The sequence below is a fragment of the Gavialis gangeticus genome, unplaced genomic scaffold (assembly GCF_001723915.1).
Source record: "Gavialis gangeticus isolate Ggan-Ray unplaced genomic scaffold, GavGan_comp1, whole genome shotgun sequence".
Classification (NCBI taxonomy): Eukaryota; Metazoa; Chordata; order Crocodylia; family Gavialidae; genus Gavialis; species Gavialis gangeticus.
The window spans coordinates 11,159,953-11,175,796 of NW_017729025.1; the positions used below are offsets into that span (position 1 = coordinate 11,159,953).

At 43.7% G+C, this 15,844-nt stretch overlaps 1 protein-coding gene across 1 annotated transcript in view; it reads right to left on the minus strand.

Annotated features, from left to right (window-relative positions):
* Window positions 1-15,844, minus strand: part of DAAM1 (dishevelled associated activator of morphogenesis 1) — a 221,469-nt gene that overhangs the window by 101,677 nt on the left and 103,948 nt on the right. Inside the window, exon 3 of the mRNA XM_019518393.1 lies at window positions 1,911-2,000. Coding sequence (XP_019373938.1) covers window positions 1,911-2,000 — 90 coding nt within the window. The remainder of the gene's footprint in view (window positions 1-1,910; window positions 2,001-15,844) is intronic.

Consider the following 15,844-nt stretch of genomic DNA (forward strand, 5'->3'; position numbering starts at 1 on the left):
ATCACAGAAGTTGCACGTAAACTGGTTTAAGTCATCAGAAACTGGTTTAAACCTGTAACAGAAGTTCAGCGCACATAAACCAGTTTCGAAATGGCTGAAACTGGTTTCAGATAAACTGGGTTGAATGCAGTATCAGACTTAACAGATTTGGGTCAAACTGGGTTATGAAACTTCTGTTCCAGACCCCTTCCTGGTTTAAAGTTAATTCAGAGCCCCCCCAGCATGCTTCCCAGCCCTGGGCTGGGCTATGCCAGAGAAGGGTTGGGAGGAGGAGGAGGGGAAGAGAGAGGTGGGGAGAGAAGCAGGGACTGCCCCTTCCCAGGCAAACCCCGTTTGGGGTCTGAGTCCAGGGAGGGGGGTTTAACCCCCCTTCCCTCAAGTACAGAGCTGCCCTGCCAAACTTACTGAAAGTTACTGCTGGCTGCAACTGTGGACTACAAATCCCAGAGGCACCTGGAAGCAGGAAGAGGAAGTGATGAGCAAGCCTGCAGAGTCCTGCTGCTGTAATTCTGGACTGTAAGTCCCAGAGACCTTAGCTGCAGCAGGAAAAACTGAATACACAGCCCAGGCTGGTTATGTGCCAGCGAGCCATGCTCTAGCACGCCCGAGCTTCTGATCTGAGCCACTGCAGGCATGTGGCTGCAGTTCCTGAATCAAAAGTGAACGTGCGTCCTGTTGTTTAATCTCTGCAGTTTACGTTATCCTGCAAAGACTGAATCAATTCAGCCTTGGGCATTTTGACTGTCTGTGCTTAGCCTTAAAGCCAGCCTCTCCCCCCTCAATTTGACAAGCTATTCAATTATCTCAGACACAAGAGCATCACTGAAGGAAAAAAACATACTGAGAGAGCAGCACTTATAAGAAATGCTAATTACCTGCACTATTTGCCATTAAATGCATCTTGGTTCCATTCCATTTTCCAAAAGGAAACAGGGCAGTCCTCTCACAGGTGTGCTGCATGCTACTTGCATGTTCACTAGGACTTTGCATACACACACGTATTGGGGGTTACTAGCATTATGCATGTTACTTTAACAGGCAAAGAAATGCAGCCAGTGCTCTCAGTATCAATGTGGTTTTATGGTGCATAGATTTCAAATAACACTGTTTAAAGCTAATTGCTTTATTAATGAACTGGTGACTTAAAGCAGTCTTGGTCTTTTATCAGTGTTACTGCATTTTAATTATGCAGAGTGTCCAAGCTTAGGTGCCATCTGTCACCCTTAAGATGGTGCAAACTTCAGTCTTCCTTAGTCTTCATAGTCTAGGTCAAATGGGGGCCATCCTATGGCACACACATGCCTCTATGTGGGACACACAGACTGGGGAGGGTCAAGCAGCCCAGTGGTGGATAGGGCAGAAAGCAGAGCTGGAGACCTGGCAGGGGAAGGAGATCAGAGTGGCGCTCGGGAGGGTATGGGACCAGTTTGTGGCATGCCTACCAAAAAGTTGGCTTCCACTGGTCTAGGCCGTACAACCTCAGCCTTTACACCCTTCAGGTTGCCTCTATATTGGCTCCGCACTGCTCTTGATAGAGCTGACAAAAATTAAAATCTCCCCATATACTCTTGCTGTGCATATTCCAAACCTGGAATTATGGCAGCAAGGACTTTTGGGAGCGTCCACCCCTACCACCTTGACATCTCAACATGGAGACTGCCAGAGCCCCTGCAGTGTCCTCATCACCTCGGTTTTAGACAACGGGGATCCGTTTAACCTGTTTTCCCTTAAACATGCTGTAGCGATTCACAGTAACAAAATATTTCTCTTGAAGTCTCCAGGACAGTTCAACAAACCCTTCAGAAAAAAGTCTATTTTTTTAAACAGAAAGTAAGGAATGTGTCACAAGAACCAATCCCTGCACACACTGATAGATGCATCCTTTGCATATATAGAGGGGAGTTTCTTACTTTTTTCTTACTGCAGTAGATCTGCCATTTCTTTTCCGCCGGAAGTGCAAACATGGCTTCTCGGTGTTTGTCTGTGAGGTCAAGTTCATCCTGTGGGGAAAAACAGAAACACACAATTTTAGCCTCCATAAAACACAGATAAAAGGAGGCAAATTTGTACAGAACTAAAGCCCAGCATAACAACCACTGCCAAACACCACAACTGCCCCAGATTCATTACATTTGTCCAGATCAATAATGACAATTATCCATGACCTCGCTCTGCTTTTGGAAACCAGGTCTAAAACCAATTGATGGGACCATAATTGTTGGGTTTTTTTGCACAGTTATTTACCACAAGAACCCACCTAACCAAGAGCCGCAGGGAAATTTCCACTATAGTACATCTGGCTGAAAACAACTGTATGGAGTAGAGTTATGGCTCCATATGAAGTAAGGTATCCAAGGTGCGTGTAAATGAAGAACGAATCACTAGGCCATTCTTGACCAACCACAACTCATACTGACATTTTGAATAGAACCTCACCGAATCCCACCACTCATCTTTATTCTTAATATTTTAATTATATTTTAATTTGGACTTAAAGGCTTCAACCAAGAATGTGGCTTGCCATTGTGGGCACTGTAGCAGACACAGTAAGAGAAAGTCAATCTCACAGAGGCAAAGAGATGATGAGGACAAAACAGTGGCACTAAGGATGTACCATTATCCTTGTTTTACAAAGAGGCTGGAGGAACAGAGAAATTAAGCAACTGGCTCACTATCACACAGGATGTCCAAGGCATGAACCCAAATCTCCTGAGTTTTAATCCAGTGCTCCATGTTTTGTGGCCAAATGAAGCATTTGAGAACCCACCTCAGTAGTCTGGTAGATTCACTGCAGACTAGAAGTAATGTCCCCTCAATCTAGCTCCCCACTTTACTAACTTTGCTTTGCAAAAGGATGGTTGTTTTTTTTAAACTCAACTAGTGTCTACATGAAAAGAGTTGGAAATATAAACTGTGCTTTTCACACAGGTTCAGAGAGACTCCACCACACTAAGGTCCTGGTTGTGCTGCATTGTTTTGAAAAGGCGGTCATTTGTACCATCACCTTTTGCACTTATAGGCAAATCCCATCTATTCTCAACTTCCAAATCTCATTAAGAAACACGCAAGCCAAGCCAAGATGAGAACCGTATTGCAATCTCCTAGATACAGATCAAGGCTTTTATTAGGAAATTAAATACATTAAGATCCAGGCAGAGTCAAGATGTGCGTTTCCAAAACAGACTCTGATCCAATAGACATGGATTTCCACTAAAATAGCTGATGCTGGTTAAAGTCTTTTAATCTACTTGCTATGCTGGCGCAGCAGCAGATGCTGCAGGAGTGAGTGCACCATTATTAACCATCTACAGCCCAAATCACCTCAAGAACCGGCTCGCGTGGAGGCTGGCCAGAGGCTGCTGTATCTGGAATAATTAAGTGACTTTTTAAGAGAAAGGCGAGAGAGTGAGAGGCAGAGAGAGACTGGCTGGTTGAACTTAAACACTTATTAGCAAAGCTTTTATTTGGTTTTGTAGCAGTCTTTAAGGGCTTCCATCAGGGTCCCACTGAGCTGAATGTTGGACAGATGCATAAAAAGCAAAATGGTCCGCTTGTTCAAAGAGCTGGTATAAATGCAGGAGCATGTTCCCTTTGGTACAGGCTAGGGTAGAAAAAAAAAAAAGAGTCTCTACTTCTCCTTAAAAAAAAATTGGCTGTCTAGAGCAGCAGCTGATAGTGCACGAAGCCTGGTACAGCAAACTCCCCAAGCTTAGAAAAGAAGTGAAAAGGATTTAAAACTATGGTGGGCTGCTGCTGCCAGTCTTCAGATTTGGGTGCCACAAATCTATTTGCTTGGAGCACAGCTCCAGCAGATGGAAGGGGAAAAATCAAGTCAGAAGTGTGCTGCTTACAAGTTCATTTAAAAATCTATTGCACGCATTGATTTAATTTCCCAAGGAAACAACTCAAGCACAGGGAAGACGCTATGGACCCCTTTCAATTACATGTGCACTGCTAAGCTTTATTTCGTACTGTATTGATCATTTGCTCAAATCAAATGCGCAGACAGTCTTCCAGTGTGCGAAAGAAAATTTACAGTAAGCCCCTGAATTTCTACAACAATTATTTCAGTAAAGAACGGTCCGTGTCACAGCAGTTGATGTTCCCTTGCATGAGAAAGGAGTAAAAAATATTCAAGCTCAGACAAGCAGTCAAAACTCCCATCGTTATTCAGCCTGGGTCATACAACTGTTCTAGGGTCTGATCAAACGTTCACCAAAATCAAAGCTATCCTGATCAAAGCATCAGACTGGCATTTGGGGGATCTGGGTTCAATACCCTTAGGGTAGTGCCGAGCTATGACATGCTGAGGCCCTAAGCTATGTCCAGCTTAAAAGGCCCCATATAATAAAAATAATCCACAAAAATGGATTTTTGTGAAATTTTAAGATGAATTATTGTTACTTCAGCAAACATTTATGAACTCAATACGAATAATAACTGTGGAGCCATATATATGTATATTTTTGTCATATTAGAACGAAAATGTCCAGGTTTTTTTTTTTTTTCTTATTTATTGGCCCCTTATACTGTGAGGCCCTAAACTGTAGCTTAAGCCTAAATCTGGTGCTGCCTTAGGGTCTGTCCCTTATGATTTGGGGCAAGTCACTTTGTGTGTCTCTCTCTCCTGCTCCCATCTGTAAAATGGAAATACTTCCACCATGTGCGCATGTGCATGCATGCATGTTGGCCATAGCAAACATTTATTAATAAGGTTAATTAAGCCTTGCTAATCAATAGGTCTGTATAAATGCAAGTGAGAACTCAAAATGGGAGGGAGTTTTCACTCGGTTCCCATGGATTATCTTCTGTGATTGCGACTGCTTAATATTTTCATGTATATTTAAAGCTGGACTCTTACCAACTAAAATTTACTGAACTGGGAAAAACAACTCTCCAAAAAAAAAAAAAAGTTATCAAAATTTATGGACACGCAAGGAAACAGAGCTCAATGGCGAAGACTCACAGGAGTGAGGACCAAACCCAGTTGCTATCCATTACACTATGCAGTGAGCATTCTCCCCGTTTGGGTTACACTTAGCAGTACTGAATCTCTCTCTCAACCCAATGCAATCAAATAAAGTTTTCCTCTGTCCAATTTCTAACAGGTTCAGTCATCAGAGAATACAGCACGGTATTACTCAGAAGCACCTACAAAGTGATCTCACAGGATACAAGAAGGGGGCATGCTTGAGTAAATAACAGGTGGCAGCCAATGAATATGAAACACCCTATAATCAACGCAGTGACTAATGAATGTTATCAGGAAAATCAGCAACTCAAGAGCAAAGGCTTGATCCTTAACAGTAGTTTGGTGCTTGGAAGATGTCATGCTCTGATTTATACAGCAGGAGCACTTCCAGACTGTACACATCTAGGACGACTACAAGGGTTCCTGGAAAAGGACTTGGCAGCCTCAGTTATTCTTACATGGATTATCCTTCAGACCCACGATCTCTTTCGAATGCCAGCTGGGAAGACACACTTTTCCCAGTTTTTTGGAGACAACAGCATATAATGAAGGGCCTCACATTTACCAGGGATTTTGTTGTAAAATGTAGAGCACTGCGGGGCAGGCGCATACAAACATATTTTGCTCCTTTCCAAATGTTAGTAATGAACTGGAATATTTGGCCAATTTATCAACTTTATCACCCATTTGCATGCTGTGTTAACACCCTTAAATTGGCTGAATTTGGTGCTGTATAAGTGAAGGCCTGAGTGCAGGCTGCAGTCTAACATCTCTGCAGTCCCCCAGCCCCTGCATTCATTGCCCTTGAATCTTGCCCTTCTAGCCAGCTCCCACAGAAAATATTGCCAGCATTGCCATTTCAAGAATTTCATTTGAATTAGGTCAAAGGCACATGAAATAACAGACGATTCTGCTACTAAAAGGAAGTCTCTATCAAGAGTGTTTTTACTGGAATTAGACACGCTTCTTTTAAATATTTATCCCATAGAGTTAAACTATTCACTTTTCAGATGAGGAAACACATTTCCACATGCACCTTGATTTGGATATATGCTTTAAACATTCATATTGCAGATTTAATTCCAAAAGCTTGATATGGGATTTCAGGCTGGTACAATATAGCTACAGGATTTGCTTTTCATAGTTTCATAGTTTCATAGATTAAGGGTCGGAAGGGACCTAGTAGATCTTCTAGCCCGACCCCCCGCCAGGGCGGGAGAACAACAAAAACCCCAAAAACAAGAAACGGGACTCAAATGAGTCCAGCCAGGTAGGCATCCAGCCTCTTCTTAAAGACCCCCAGGGTAGGGGCCAGCACCACTTCCCTTGGAAGTTGGTTCCAGCTCCTAGCCGCCCTAACTGTGAAGTAGTTCTTGCGGATGTCCAATCTATACCTCCTCTCCATCAACTTGTGCCCATTACTCCTTGTTATGCCAGCGGGCGCCAGGGGAAACAGCTTTGCTCCTGGCTCAGCACATTCCCATTTAAAAATAAACCCCCAAAACCTGCAACTGCTCTAAAGGCTCCTTACACTTAGGGATGAGAGACACAGGCCCGTTAAGAATATGATTACAAACATTTCTTTCAAAATTATTTTTAAAGCACGTGGTTTATTTCATAAAAATTAAATTGGCGAACTGTGTAGGGATAAGCATGGAAGCAATATCATGAGTTCTGCCATCCCAAGAAAGAGCACACTTTAAAAAGGCTAATGATGGATGGAGTAATAGCACGAAGGGGTACAGAAGCACGGTGAGAAAGCAACGAGGGCTAGAAATAATATTTGTTGGGAAAATGATGTCAGAAACTAAAGTCCCTGCCTTAGAGTTAAAAACAACAAACCAACCAAAAAATACCCCACACAAGTGCAAAAAAAAAAAGCTTGAGCTGGAACGTTTCAAGGAGCAGGTGGCTACTCAAACATTTTTCTGAAGGCCGCTGGCCAAAAAATGATGTGTGACAGCCTGTTCCCACAAGTGAGGACCTCGAAACAGGCACAAGATCTGGAGTTCACAAGCAAGAGAACAAAACTCCATTGAGAGAAACCTGGAAGAAAGAAGGAAAACTGAAGCTGGGAAGAGCAAGACCTATTCAAGGGTAGGGTTGGGTGAAGCTTTGGAACAGAGACCAGCAAGTTTCATTTGCATCTCAACGGGAGTATAAGGCAGTGGAGGGGGGCTGAGAAAGAGACCTGATATGAGAAATGGCAAATGATGACGATCATAAGAGCTGGTGGGGATGAGGTGGAAGACGTGGGAGAGATTTGAGCTGAAATAGGAGCCAAAATGGCCAAAGCATGTCAAACATATTCTTTCTACTATTTTTGTTAATATACTAAAACTATGTTATATTCCAGGGAGAAAGAGATAAGACTCAGAAGAAAGCACCTGGGCATGCTGGAAAAGCCTTCTACCCCACAAGTCTGTTTGCACAGAGCCCACCCACCCAGGCTTTCTGATGAACCACCTCAGTAGCAGATGTCACCTGGAAGGTAGTACACTGCTGTTGTTTTAAAACAAAGCTTTATGTCTAAATAATTGATCACCTTTCATGCTCCCTTGCTCCTGGAGGAGATTTCCCAGGCTCCCGCACCCATTTTGGTCCCACCTCAGCTATTCAAATTTTATAAATCGCACGCAACGGCAATCCTGCTATTCAACTAGGGGAGAGCCATTTGGCGACAATTATCTTCGATTGCTGCCACGGGTCCGCAGGCATGATCCCTTTGCTCAGCGTCAGACCTCTGCTACAAAATGGGGGCTTTAATGGATGGCTGAAATCATGAAAGACAACACGGCATTCATAAGGGGAGAGGCCGAATCCCAAACTATCCCGGTACCGTCTTGAAAACCTCAAGTACAGTCTGCCTGCAACAAATAAAAACTAAACAAAATCCATCAATATATTTTCCATTACAAAAAAAAACAATCAATACATTCTCATGTGCATCCCCTGGAAAACACCACCATCCAGTTTTCCTTTTGCACGTTGCCTAGCACAATCGGGCCCTCATCCATTGCTAGGGTGAACACCCGTATCTTCAAATACAAGCAAACACTGAAGCTGCCAGTCAGTGCTTCAGACTTCAAGGGGTACAAGAGGCCTATTTACATTACAGAACATCTTTCTCAAGATGGAAACCACAGCCGACTCTCATTAAACGATTAGCGAGTCCCCGCTGCTAATCAAGGTCCTTTGTCTGGCTAAGACTTAAGACTGGATGGGCAGCTGCCCATCATCATTTTGAAGTGCAAGCAACGCCACCACTTTCTTTGTACTGCTGGGCAAACACTCAGAAACGGACATCAAATGCTTTTTTATCCTCAGGAGTCTAGGGGAGAACAAAGCCCCATTAACTGGCAAGATAAGGAAAAACCGCAGCCCGAGACGCTGGGTACGCTGCACTTTGTCATATGCTAGTCTAGTCGGCTCTCCTAGGCAGATACTTAGGTAACCGTGGAATTTGAAATGGCGCCTACTGAGAACACCGTGATACAAGAAGGGGCAAGAGACTGAATTTATGCCAAATGTAAGAGGGCTCTGCTATTCTGCTTTAAAACCCACATTAAAATAAAGTGCTCATTTTGCATCCTTTCCTCTGCATCTCACCATAAGATGGAACCGCTGGATTAATGAACGAGCAACTTGATGAAGAGCAGGTGCCAGGTGCAGCACCCTGCACTGCTATTCGCACGCTTAAGGACAGGGTTGCAGAGCTGAGAAATTCATGCAAAGGGCAACGTTTGGCAATACATGGCACAAAGCAGACATTAAAAAGCCTCCTATAGAAGTCGGCTTCAACTTCCTTTCTCAATGCTTGTTGCAATGTTTTGGTCCCTTTCCAGGCATTCTTCCTACCATTCACCCATGTGATTTATCCAAGAATGCCGTAGCGGCAAGGGAAGTTGCAATCAGCACAATTTCCTCTGCGCCTTATCTGTCTTCTTTAATGCTGCTGAATGCAAGATGCCTTTTTCCACCCCCAATTGGAGCGACTTACAGCACCAATTTTAATTATGATACCAATGTGCAAGCAAGATGTCATTTAAATCATCTAGTTTATAATCTTGATGTTCATTTACACTGTTTATTTTCCTAACAAAAGATGGATTTGCATAGATTGGTAATCATTAAAGCATGTTTACATGCAACTAAATCCAGTCTGTAAATTAACCCCAGTACTTACTTATCGCTAAATAGCAGGAAACATTATATTTATACATATTTCGATTAGGAAGTTAAAGCTCACTCAAACAGATTAAACAATCTTGTGTAAAAATTGGGATAGATTGCTAAGCGATACATTTTCTTGTTTCCTACTCATAAGAAAAAAATATACCCATTTTTGTTTAGCATTTTCATTCACAGATCAAAATACTTAGCTGGAGTTTTTTAAATATACTTTTTACATGCATCAAGCTATGTTTGGAAGGAAATTAGAATTCAATTAATGCATAAAAGTAGTTTTAAATAGCTTGATTAGTCAAATGTGGTGGCCTTAAATATGTTGCATAATGAGATTTATTTAAATTTATTGAAAAAAAGGAAGCATCCCCTGTAACTGAAATGATTGCATCTGGATACCAGCTCTTTAGTTTTTAGAGCATTTTGGATGCTTGCAGATGTGAAAAACAAACAAAAATAACCCTGCACTTTACCAGAAGTAGTGCGTTAGCTCAATCCAGCTCTGCATAAATTGGGTGCTTCAGCGGGGCTTTTTGGCACTTTTATCCAAAGCCAATTCAATCAACTATTAGATAAAAGCGCCAGAAAAGCCCCACTAAAGTGTCTAATCTATACTGATGCTGCAGAGCCAGGTCAAACTAACATGCTGCCTCTTTTGGGCATGTGCTGGGCTTGGTGCAGGACCGTGCTGAGCTTAAAGTACAGCACAGGTTTTTTGGGGTTGCTTTTTTTTCATGTCTGCAAGCAACCATAGATTTCATCCTCACACCTCATTTTTATTCATAGATTTTATTCAAAGGAAAAGAACATCTCTCCTGATTTTCATTTCCACATCCATTTCTCAATTATGGACTAGTTCATTTAAATAGCTGAAATGAGGAAAGCATTCTCTCCCCAGCTGCAGACAGGGCCACAGCTGTCAAAAGCTGGTTTCAGGCTCAACACTGGTTCTGGGTGTTTGGTACTTCAACCAGTTTAAAATGTTGGCAGCCACTAGATTTCATATAATTGAACTGGCTATAGTAAGTTCAAGCCAATAACAGAGGTGGTCATAATTTCACATTACGTCTAAAAAAAAGTTATTTAAAGAAAAAAGAAATCCTTTTTTGTGGTTTTGCTTTCCAAAAAGTCATTTATTTTAATCTACCCTACCATCTTGTGGTCTCTTTACTGATGGCAAAGGGACCGTTCTCTTTCATTGATCACACACTACCCAGAGAGCCCAGATTCCTAGGTGAACTGCTCTGACAACAGGACTGCTGATTTGAGTTGTTTCATGCTTAAAGTATACCCTCCGACCTTAGCCAGACTACAGATGATTTACAAGATAGCACACTCACTCAAATTCCCTCTTCTTTTACTGAAATAAGCAAACTTTGTAAACCAGATAAATAGGACTTCCTGGTGTACTGATCCTTTATTACTGTGATCAACTGAATGGATTAAAAATGAAGCATGGGCTGGAAGGAGGAATGTGTGTACCATCACTGCTGTCCCTGACTGAGCCCACCTCCCCATGCAGCTGCTCCCCACAGCCCCTGGCTGCAGCAGGGCAGGAGCAGCTCTGCCTGCTCCCCACCTCCAGGACAACACCAGGTCAGCTTTGTGCTCCTGCTCCCTGCCCAGGCCTGCAGTGTCTCCCGCTGACCCAGAGGCTTCATCCCTGCCATGGTCAAGGGCAGCATGCCCCATCCATGTCAATAAGTCCTGGTTTTACCTATGGTAGTAAGCAAAGAGTCAGCCTCAAAGTGAGCCTATTTCTCTATATTAAACAAATATCCACATTAAGTAGTGCTGAAATTCCCCCACTGCAACAGAAGAACCTGAAAGAACTCAGCTCCTTAAAAATAAATAAAACGAATAATAAAAAAAGAAATAGAATCAGCCCAGTTTATTAGGTGTATAAATATGATGTGCCCCATGACAGACACCTGTATTTGAGAGGTCTTTCATGTATAGCTAACATGCCACAGCTGTTTTATGGCAGGGTGTTCAAAAGGATTGACCCAGCAAAACATCCCCAGACATTGGTCACCAGAGATGCGCTGGCTGGTAGAACTGGAAACAAAACCCAACTGCTAAATGTGAGCAACAAAGCAAGATTAACAACTATGTTTGCAGGACTGGAAAGGCATAAGGGAAGATAGCACTACTTTGTATCTCTCTGTTTGGGGGGAGGGAATGCTCCATGTTGGTCCTAAATGAGTGATACACTATAAAACTAGTCTCCTTGGATGCAGAGATGACATTTGAAGAGAAGCAGAAAGTCAGACTGTTTTAGCCCTGAAGCTCCAAAACTTCCACTCTGTCAGAGTTATTTCCACTGAAAAACACCCCTTTCTGGCTCCAACTGGTTTTGATACTCCTACTCTGGCAGTGGAGCGTCATTTTAATACAACTGTACAAAGTAAAGAGGCCTCTCAGGAACATGGAGCTTCTCAATCTTGAAACACTGCTCCCAGTGAGACATCCAGCGCAAGCTGGCAGCAGCCAGCACCGTTAAATGTACCCTTTTCCCTCTCCTCTAACCAATACTTTTTGAAGCAAAGCTTCAGCTTGACCTGGCTTTGCTTTTCATGCTGTGCTCACGTGCTGCTTAATACTGGAAATGATCTACTTTTTTTTCTCTGGCTAAACTTTGCCTTTCATGGCACTCCCAGAGATTGCTGATAGAAGCTTGGTTGTTCAATTGGGCTGTGTGAAATTTCGCCACCAGTTTTGTTTCGAAACAGCCTCGAAACAAAACGAGGCAAGTTGAAACATTTCACCATTTAGATGCTGTTTCAATGTTTTGCCCATAGGCTATAATGGGGAAGGACAAAACAACCTATAACGTTGTCATTTCTGGCCTGATTTGGATGAAACTTGCAGAAATGGTAGCCACTTCTAAGGGCATGAAGCCTGCCATGTTTCAAGGAGATGGGTGCAGGGGGTTCAGGGAAACTGCACCCTAAAGCAAAACTTGTGTCATGTGTATGTATAAGCCACAGTGGGGTCAAAACTGAAGGCATGCTATCCCCTGCGGAGGCCACAAAGCCTGTCAAGTTTCAAGGAGATTGGTGCAAGGGTTTGGGGGAAAACTGTACCTCAAGCTGCGGACAAGCAAAACTCGTGACATGGATGACATCGTGTGTGTTAAAGGCGCAGCAGGGTGAAAGCTACAGGGATGGTAGCCCCTGCTGTGGCCATGAAGCCTGCCAACTGTCGAGGAGATCGGTGCAGGGGTTCTGGGGCTCTGCACCTCTAGCTGATGACAGGCAAAACTCGTGACATGGGTGCTTGTGCATCTGACTGCCTGTCTTGGGCCAGAAACAGTTCCTGGCTCTGTATTGATTCTTTCCTTTCCTTAGTCTGTGGTTTTGTAGGTGTTAATCCTTGCTCATTAACTCATTATACTAGCTAGCTACTGTGTATTGGGCTGGTCCCCAAGTGAATCATGATCGATTGCGTAGCTAGCTAGTACAAGCACCCCTGTCATGAGTTTTGCCTGTCAGCAGCTAGAGGCGCAGGGCCCCAGAACTCAGAAGCCCCTGCACCTATCTCCTTGACAGCTGGCAGGCTTTGTGGCCTCAGCAGGCGCCAGCAGGCCTGCAGCTTTGAACCCCCTGTGGCTTAACACATACACGTGACGTGAATTTTGCTTTCAAGAATTTGGGGTGCAGTTTCCCTGAATCCCCTACACCTATCTCCTTGAAACTTGGCAGGCTTTATGCCCTTAGAAGGGGCTACCATCCCTGCATGTTTCATCCAAATCAAACCAAAAATGACAAGGTTATAGGCTGTTTTGTCTTTCCCCATTAAAGCCTATGGGTGAAATGTCGAAACAGTTTTGCCCTTTTGACCATTTCAACGGAACAAAACGGAACAGCTATTTCAAATGAAAACAAAATTCAAAACAAAACGCTGTTCTGTCAGAATGCTGAAACACTGGTTGAAATGGAACGCTGCCATTATGCACAGCCCTATTGTTCAGCTCTGCGTACCATTAAGAAAGGAAAATTAAGATCGCCAAGCTTCAGCCCCCCTGAGCTGAAGGCAGGCACTGAGCAAGGCTCTCTCCGGCTAGGGAGAGAAGTTACACATAAACCACCTTAAGTGATCAGAAACTGGCTTAAACCTGTAACAGAACGGAAGCCCTGTGCATATAAGCAAGTTTAAGCCATTTTGAAACTGGTTTAATAAAAACCTGGGTTGAATGTAGTATCAGACTTAACTGGTTTGGGTCAAACCAGCTTATGAAACTTCTGTCCCAGACCTCTTCCCAGTTCAGGTTAAATCAGAGTCCCCCCCCTCAAAGCATGCTTTCCAACCCTGGGCTAGGCTGTGCTGTCAGCTCCCGAGAGCAGGGCTGGCCCCGTCCCTCTGCTCCCTAGCTGGAGCAATGAGGGCTGGCTGACAAGGGGGTGGGGGAGGGTGGAGAGGGCAAGGCCAGCTGGGGATGCAGCCCAGTCTGCAGGGGAGGGAGGAGGAGACTGCCCCCCACGAGGTAAACCCCAGCTGCGGTCTGGGGCCAGGGAGGGGGAGTTAAACCCCCTTCCCTTCCCCTGCTCAAACTTACTGCTGGCTAAAAATCTGGGCTACAAATCCCAGAGGCACCTGGAAGCAGGAAAAGGAAGTGATAAGCAACCCTGCAGAGTCCTGCTGCTGTGATTTTGGATTCCCAGAGACCTTGGGGGCAGCAGGAAGAAGAAATAAACATAGCCAGAGAGCCAAACTCTAGCACTGCCTGGCTTCTGGCCTGAGCCACTGCAGACATGTGGCTGTGTTTCCTGTATCAAAGGTAAGTGTACGTTTACTTCTGTTTCAATTTCATCTGTGCAGCTTGGGCTAACCTGCAAAGACTGAATCAATTCAGCCTCGAGCTTTTTGACTGTCTGTACTTAGCCTTAAGGTCCAGGGTATTACAAGATTGTCCCTCTCATGACATGGAGAGATTATATAGTGTTTTCTGTACTGTCCAGTGAGACTGAGCTGAAGGGAATGTAATGGAGGCAAAGTTAAAAATCAAAGCCTCCCCCTTCATGGCATTTCCTGCAAACCTGCAAGCTGCCTTGAGGAAATTAAACAGGGATTTCTCTAGTAAAATTACTTCCCACTCAGGTTACTTCCTCCTACCAGTAAAGCAAACCCCCAAATTTCACTTGTTCTTCCCTGAACCCCCTACACTAGCTCACGAAGAATTTAGTGCAACACTAACCAAGTTAGGGACAGGAATAGCCACGCTAGATGTGACGCATGGTACATCCAGACCAGTATTCTATCTCCACCCTTGGCCAGTACCAGAAGTGCTTGTGGTTGGAGAAGGATTTAAGCCTGGACTCTCCCCTCAGGAGTCTGAATCATTATTTAGAGACTATCCAGACATCCCCTGCCTATGCATTGTCTTCTTTTATGAGGTTCAGGGTGGAAGGCACATAATAAGGCAGAATATTTTTGCTATTTTCCCAACTTAGCAGCATTTTGTCATCTTCCCTGTACCTATAGCTTGGATCCACAGCATGTTATAATGCAATCCTTCACAAAATTACAGTTTAGAACTGGGCAAGCATTATAACAACGGGATGCTTTGTGCTGTTTTAATAGCAGGAACAGATATTGCAATTACCCAAATGGGTCTGCTGTGATACTGTTCCTCCATGCATTATTTTATTCCAGGCTGCAGAATGTGTGGGGGCAACAAATTCTTATTTCTTAGATGAGCAGGTATGTGACTTTGATATCAGACAGCTACCTATCAAAACATATGTTTAAGGGATTATCAGAGGTGGCATTAAACAGAAGGTGATGAAAACAAGTATTGGGTTATCATGCAACAATTAACAGACTGAAATACAGACAAACAAATGCAGTAATCACAGATCCCTATCACTGACTTGGCAAGCTAGAAAGAGCCAGTGCAAGACACCCAGCTCCTTTGAACGAGTTGAAATTAGACAATCATATTAAAGTGACCTGTGTGAGTCACATAGTCAACCTAACACACCATGTTAATAGATTGTTCCTCAGAATTGTAGAATCATAGAAAAATTAAGGGTGGAAGGACATCAGGAGGTCATCTAGTCCAACCCCCTGCTCAAAGCAGGACCAACTAGATCATCCCAGCCAAAGCTTGGTTCCCTTTGGTCTTAAAAACCTCCAAGGATAGAGATTGCACCACTTCTCTGGGTAACCTGTCCCAGTGATTTACTATTCTCTTTTAGCAGTAGCTTTTCTTTTAGTATCCAATCTAAACTTCCCTTGCTGCAACTTGAGACCATAATATTCCTTCCTCCAACATAAGAAGCAATTTTACCTTTAAAAGGAAGGATGGTCCTGTGACTAAGGTGCTGGAATGGGACTCTGGAGATGCAGGTTTAATTTGGCCTCTGCTACAGACTTCCTATATGACCTTGGTGGAAGGGTTGATTAGGCTGTAAATGGTCAATCTGAGCAGATTATGTTAGGTTGGGGTTTACTAGAGTGTAAGCCAAGGTCAAGTCTAATATCAGTCCTAGCCCAGGATAGCAAGCTGATGGCCATGGCCGTGGTCAAGGGTGAGGTCCCAGTCAGACCAAGCAGTTGATCCAGACTGGGAGATCCAAATACAAGAATAAGAACAAGCAAACACAGGCAAGAGAGTCACAGGCCAGGGGTCTAGAGCACAGAGTCAGGTTTAGGAGTCCCAAGAAGGTCCAAGACACAGCAAGG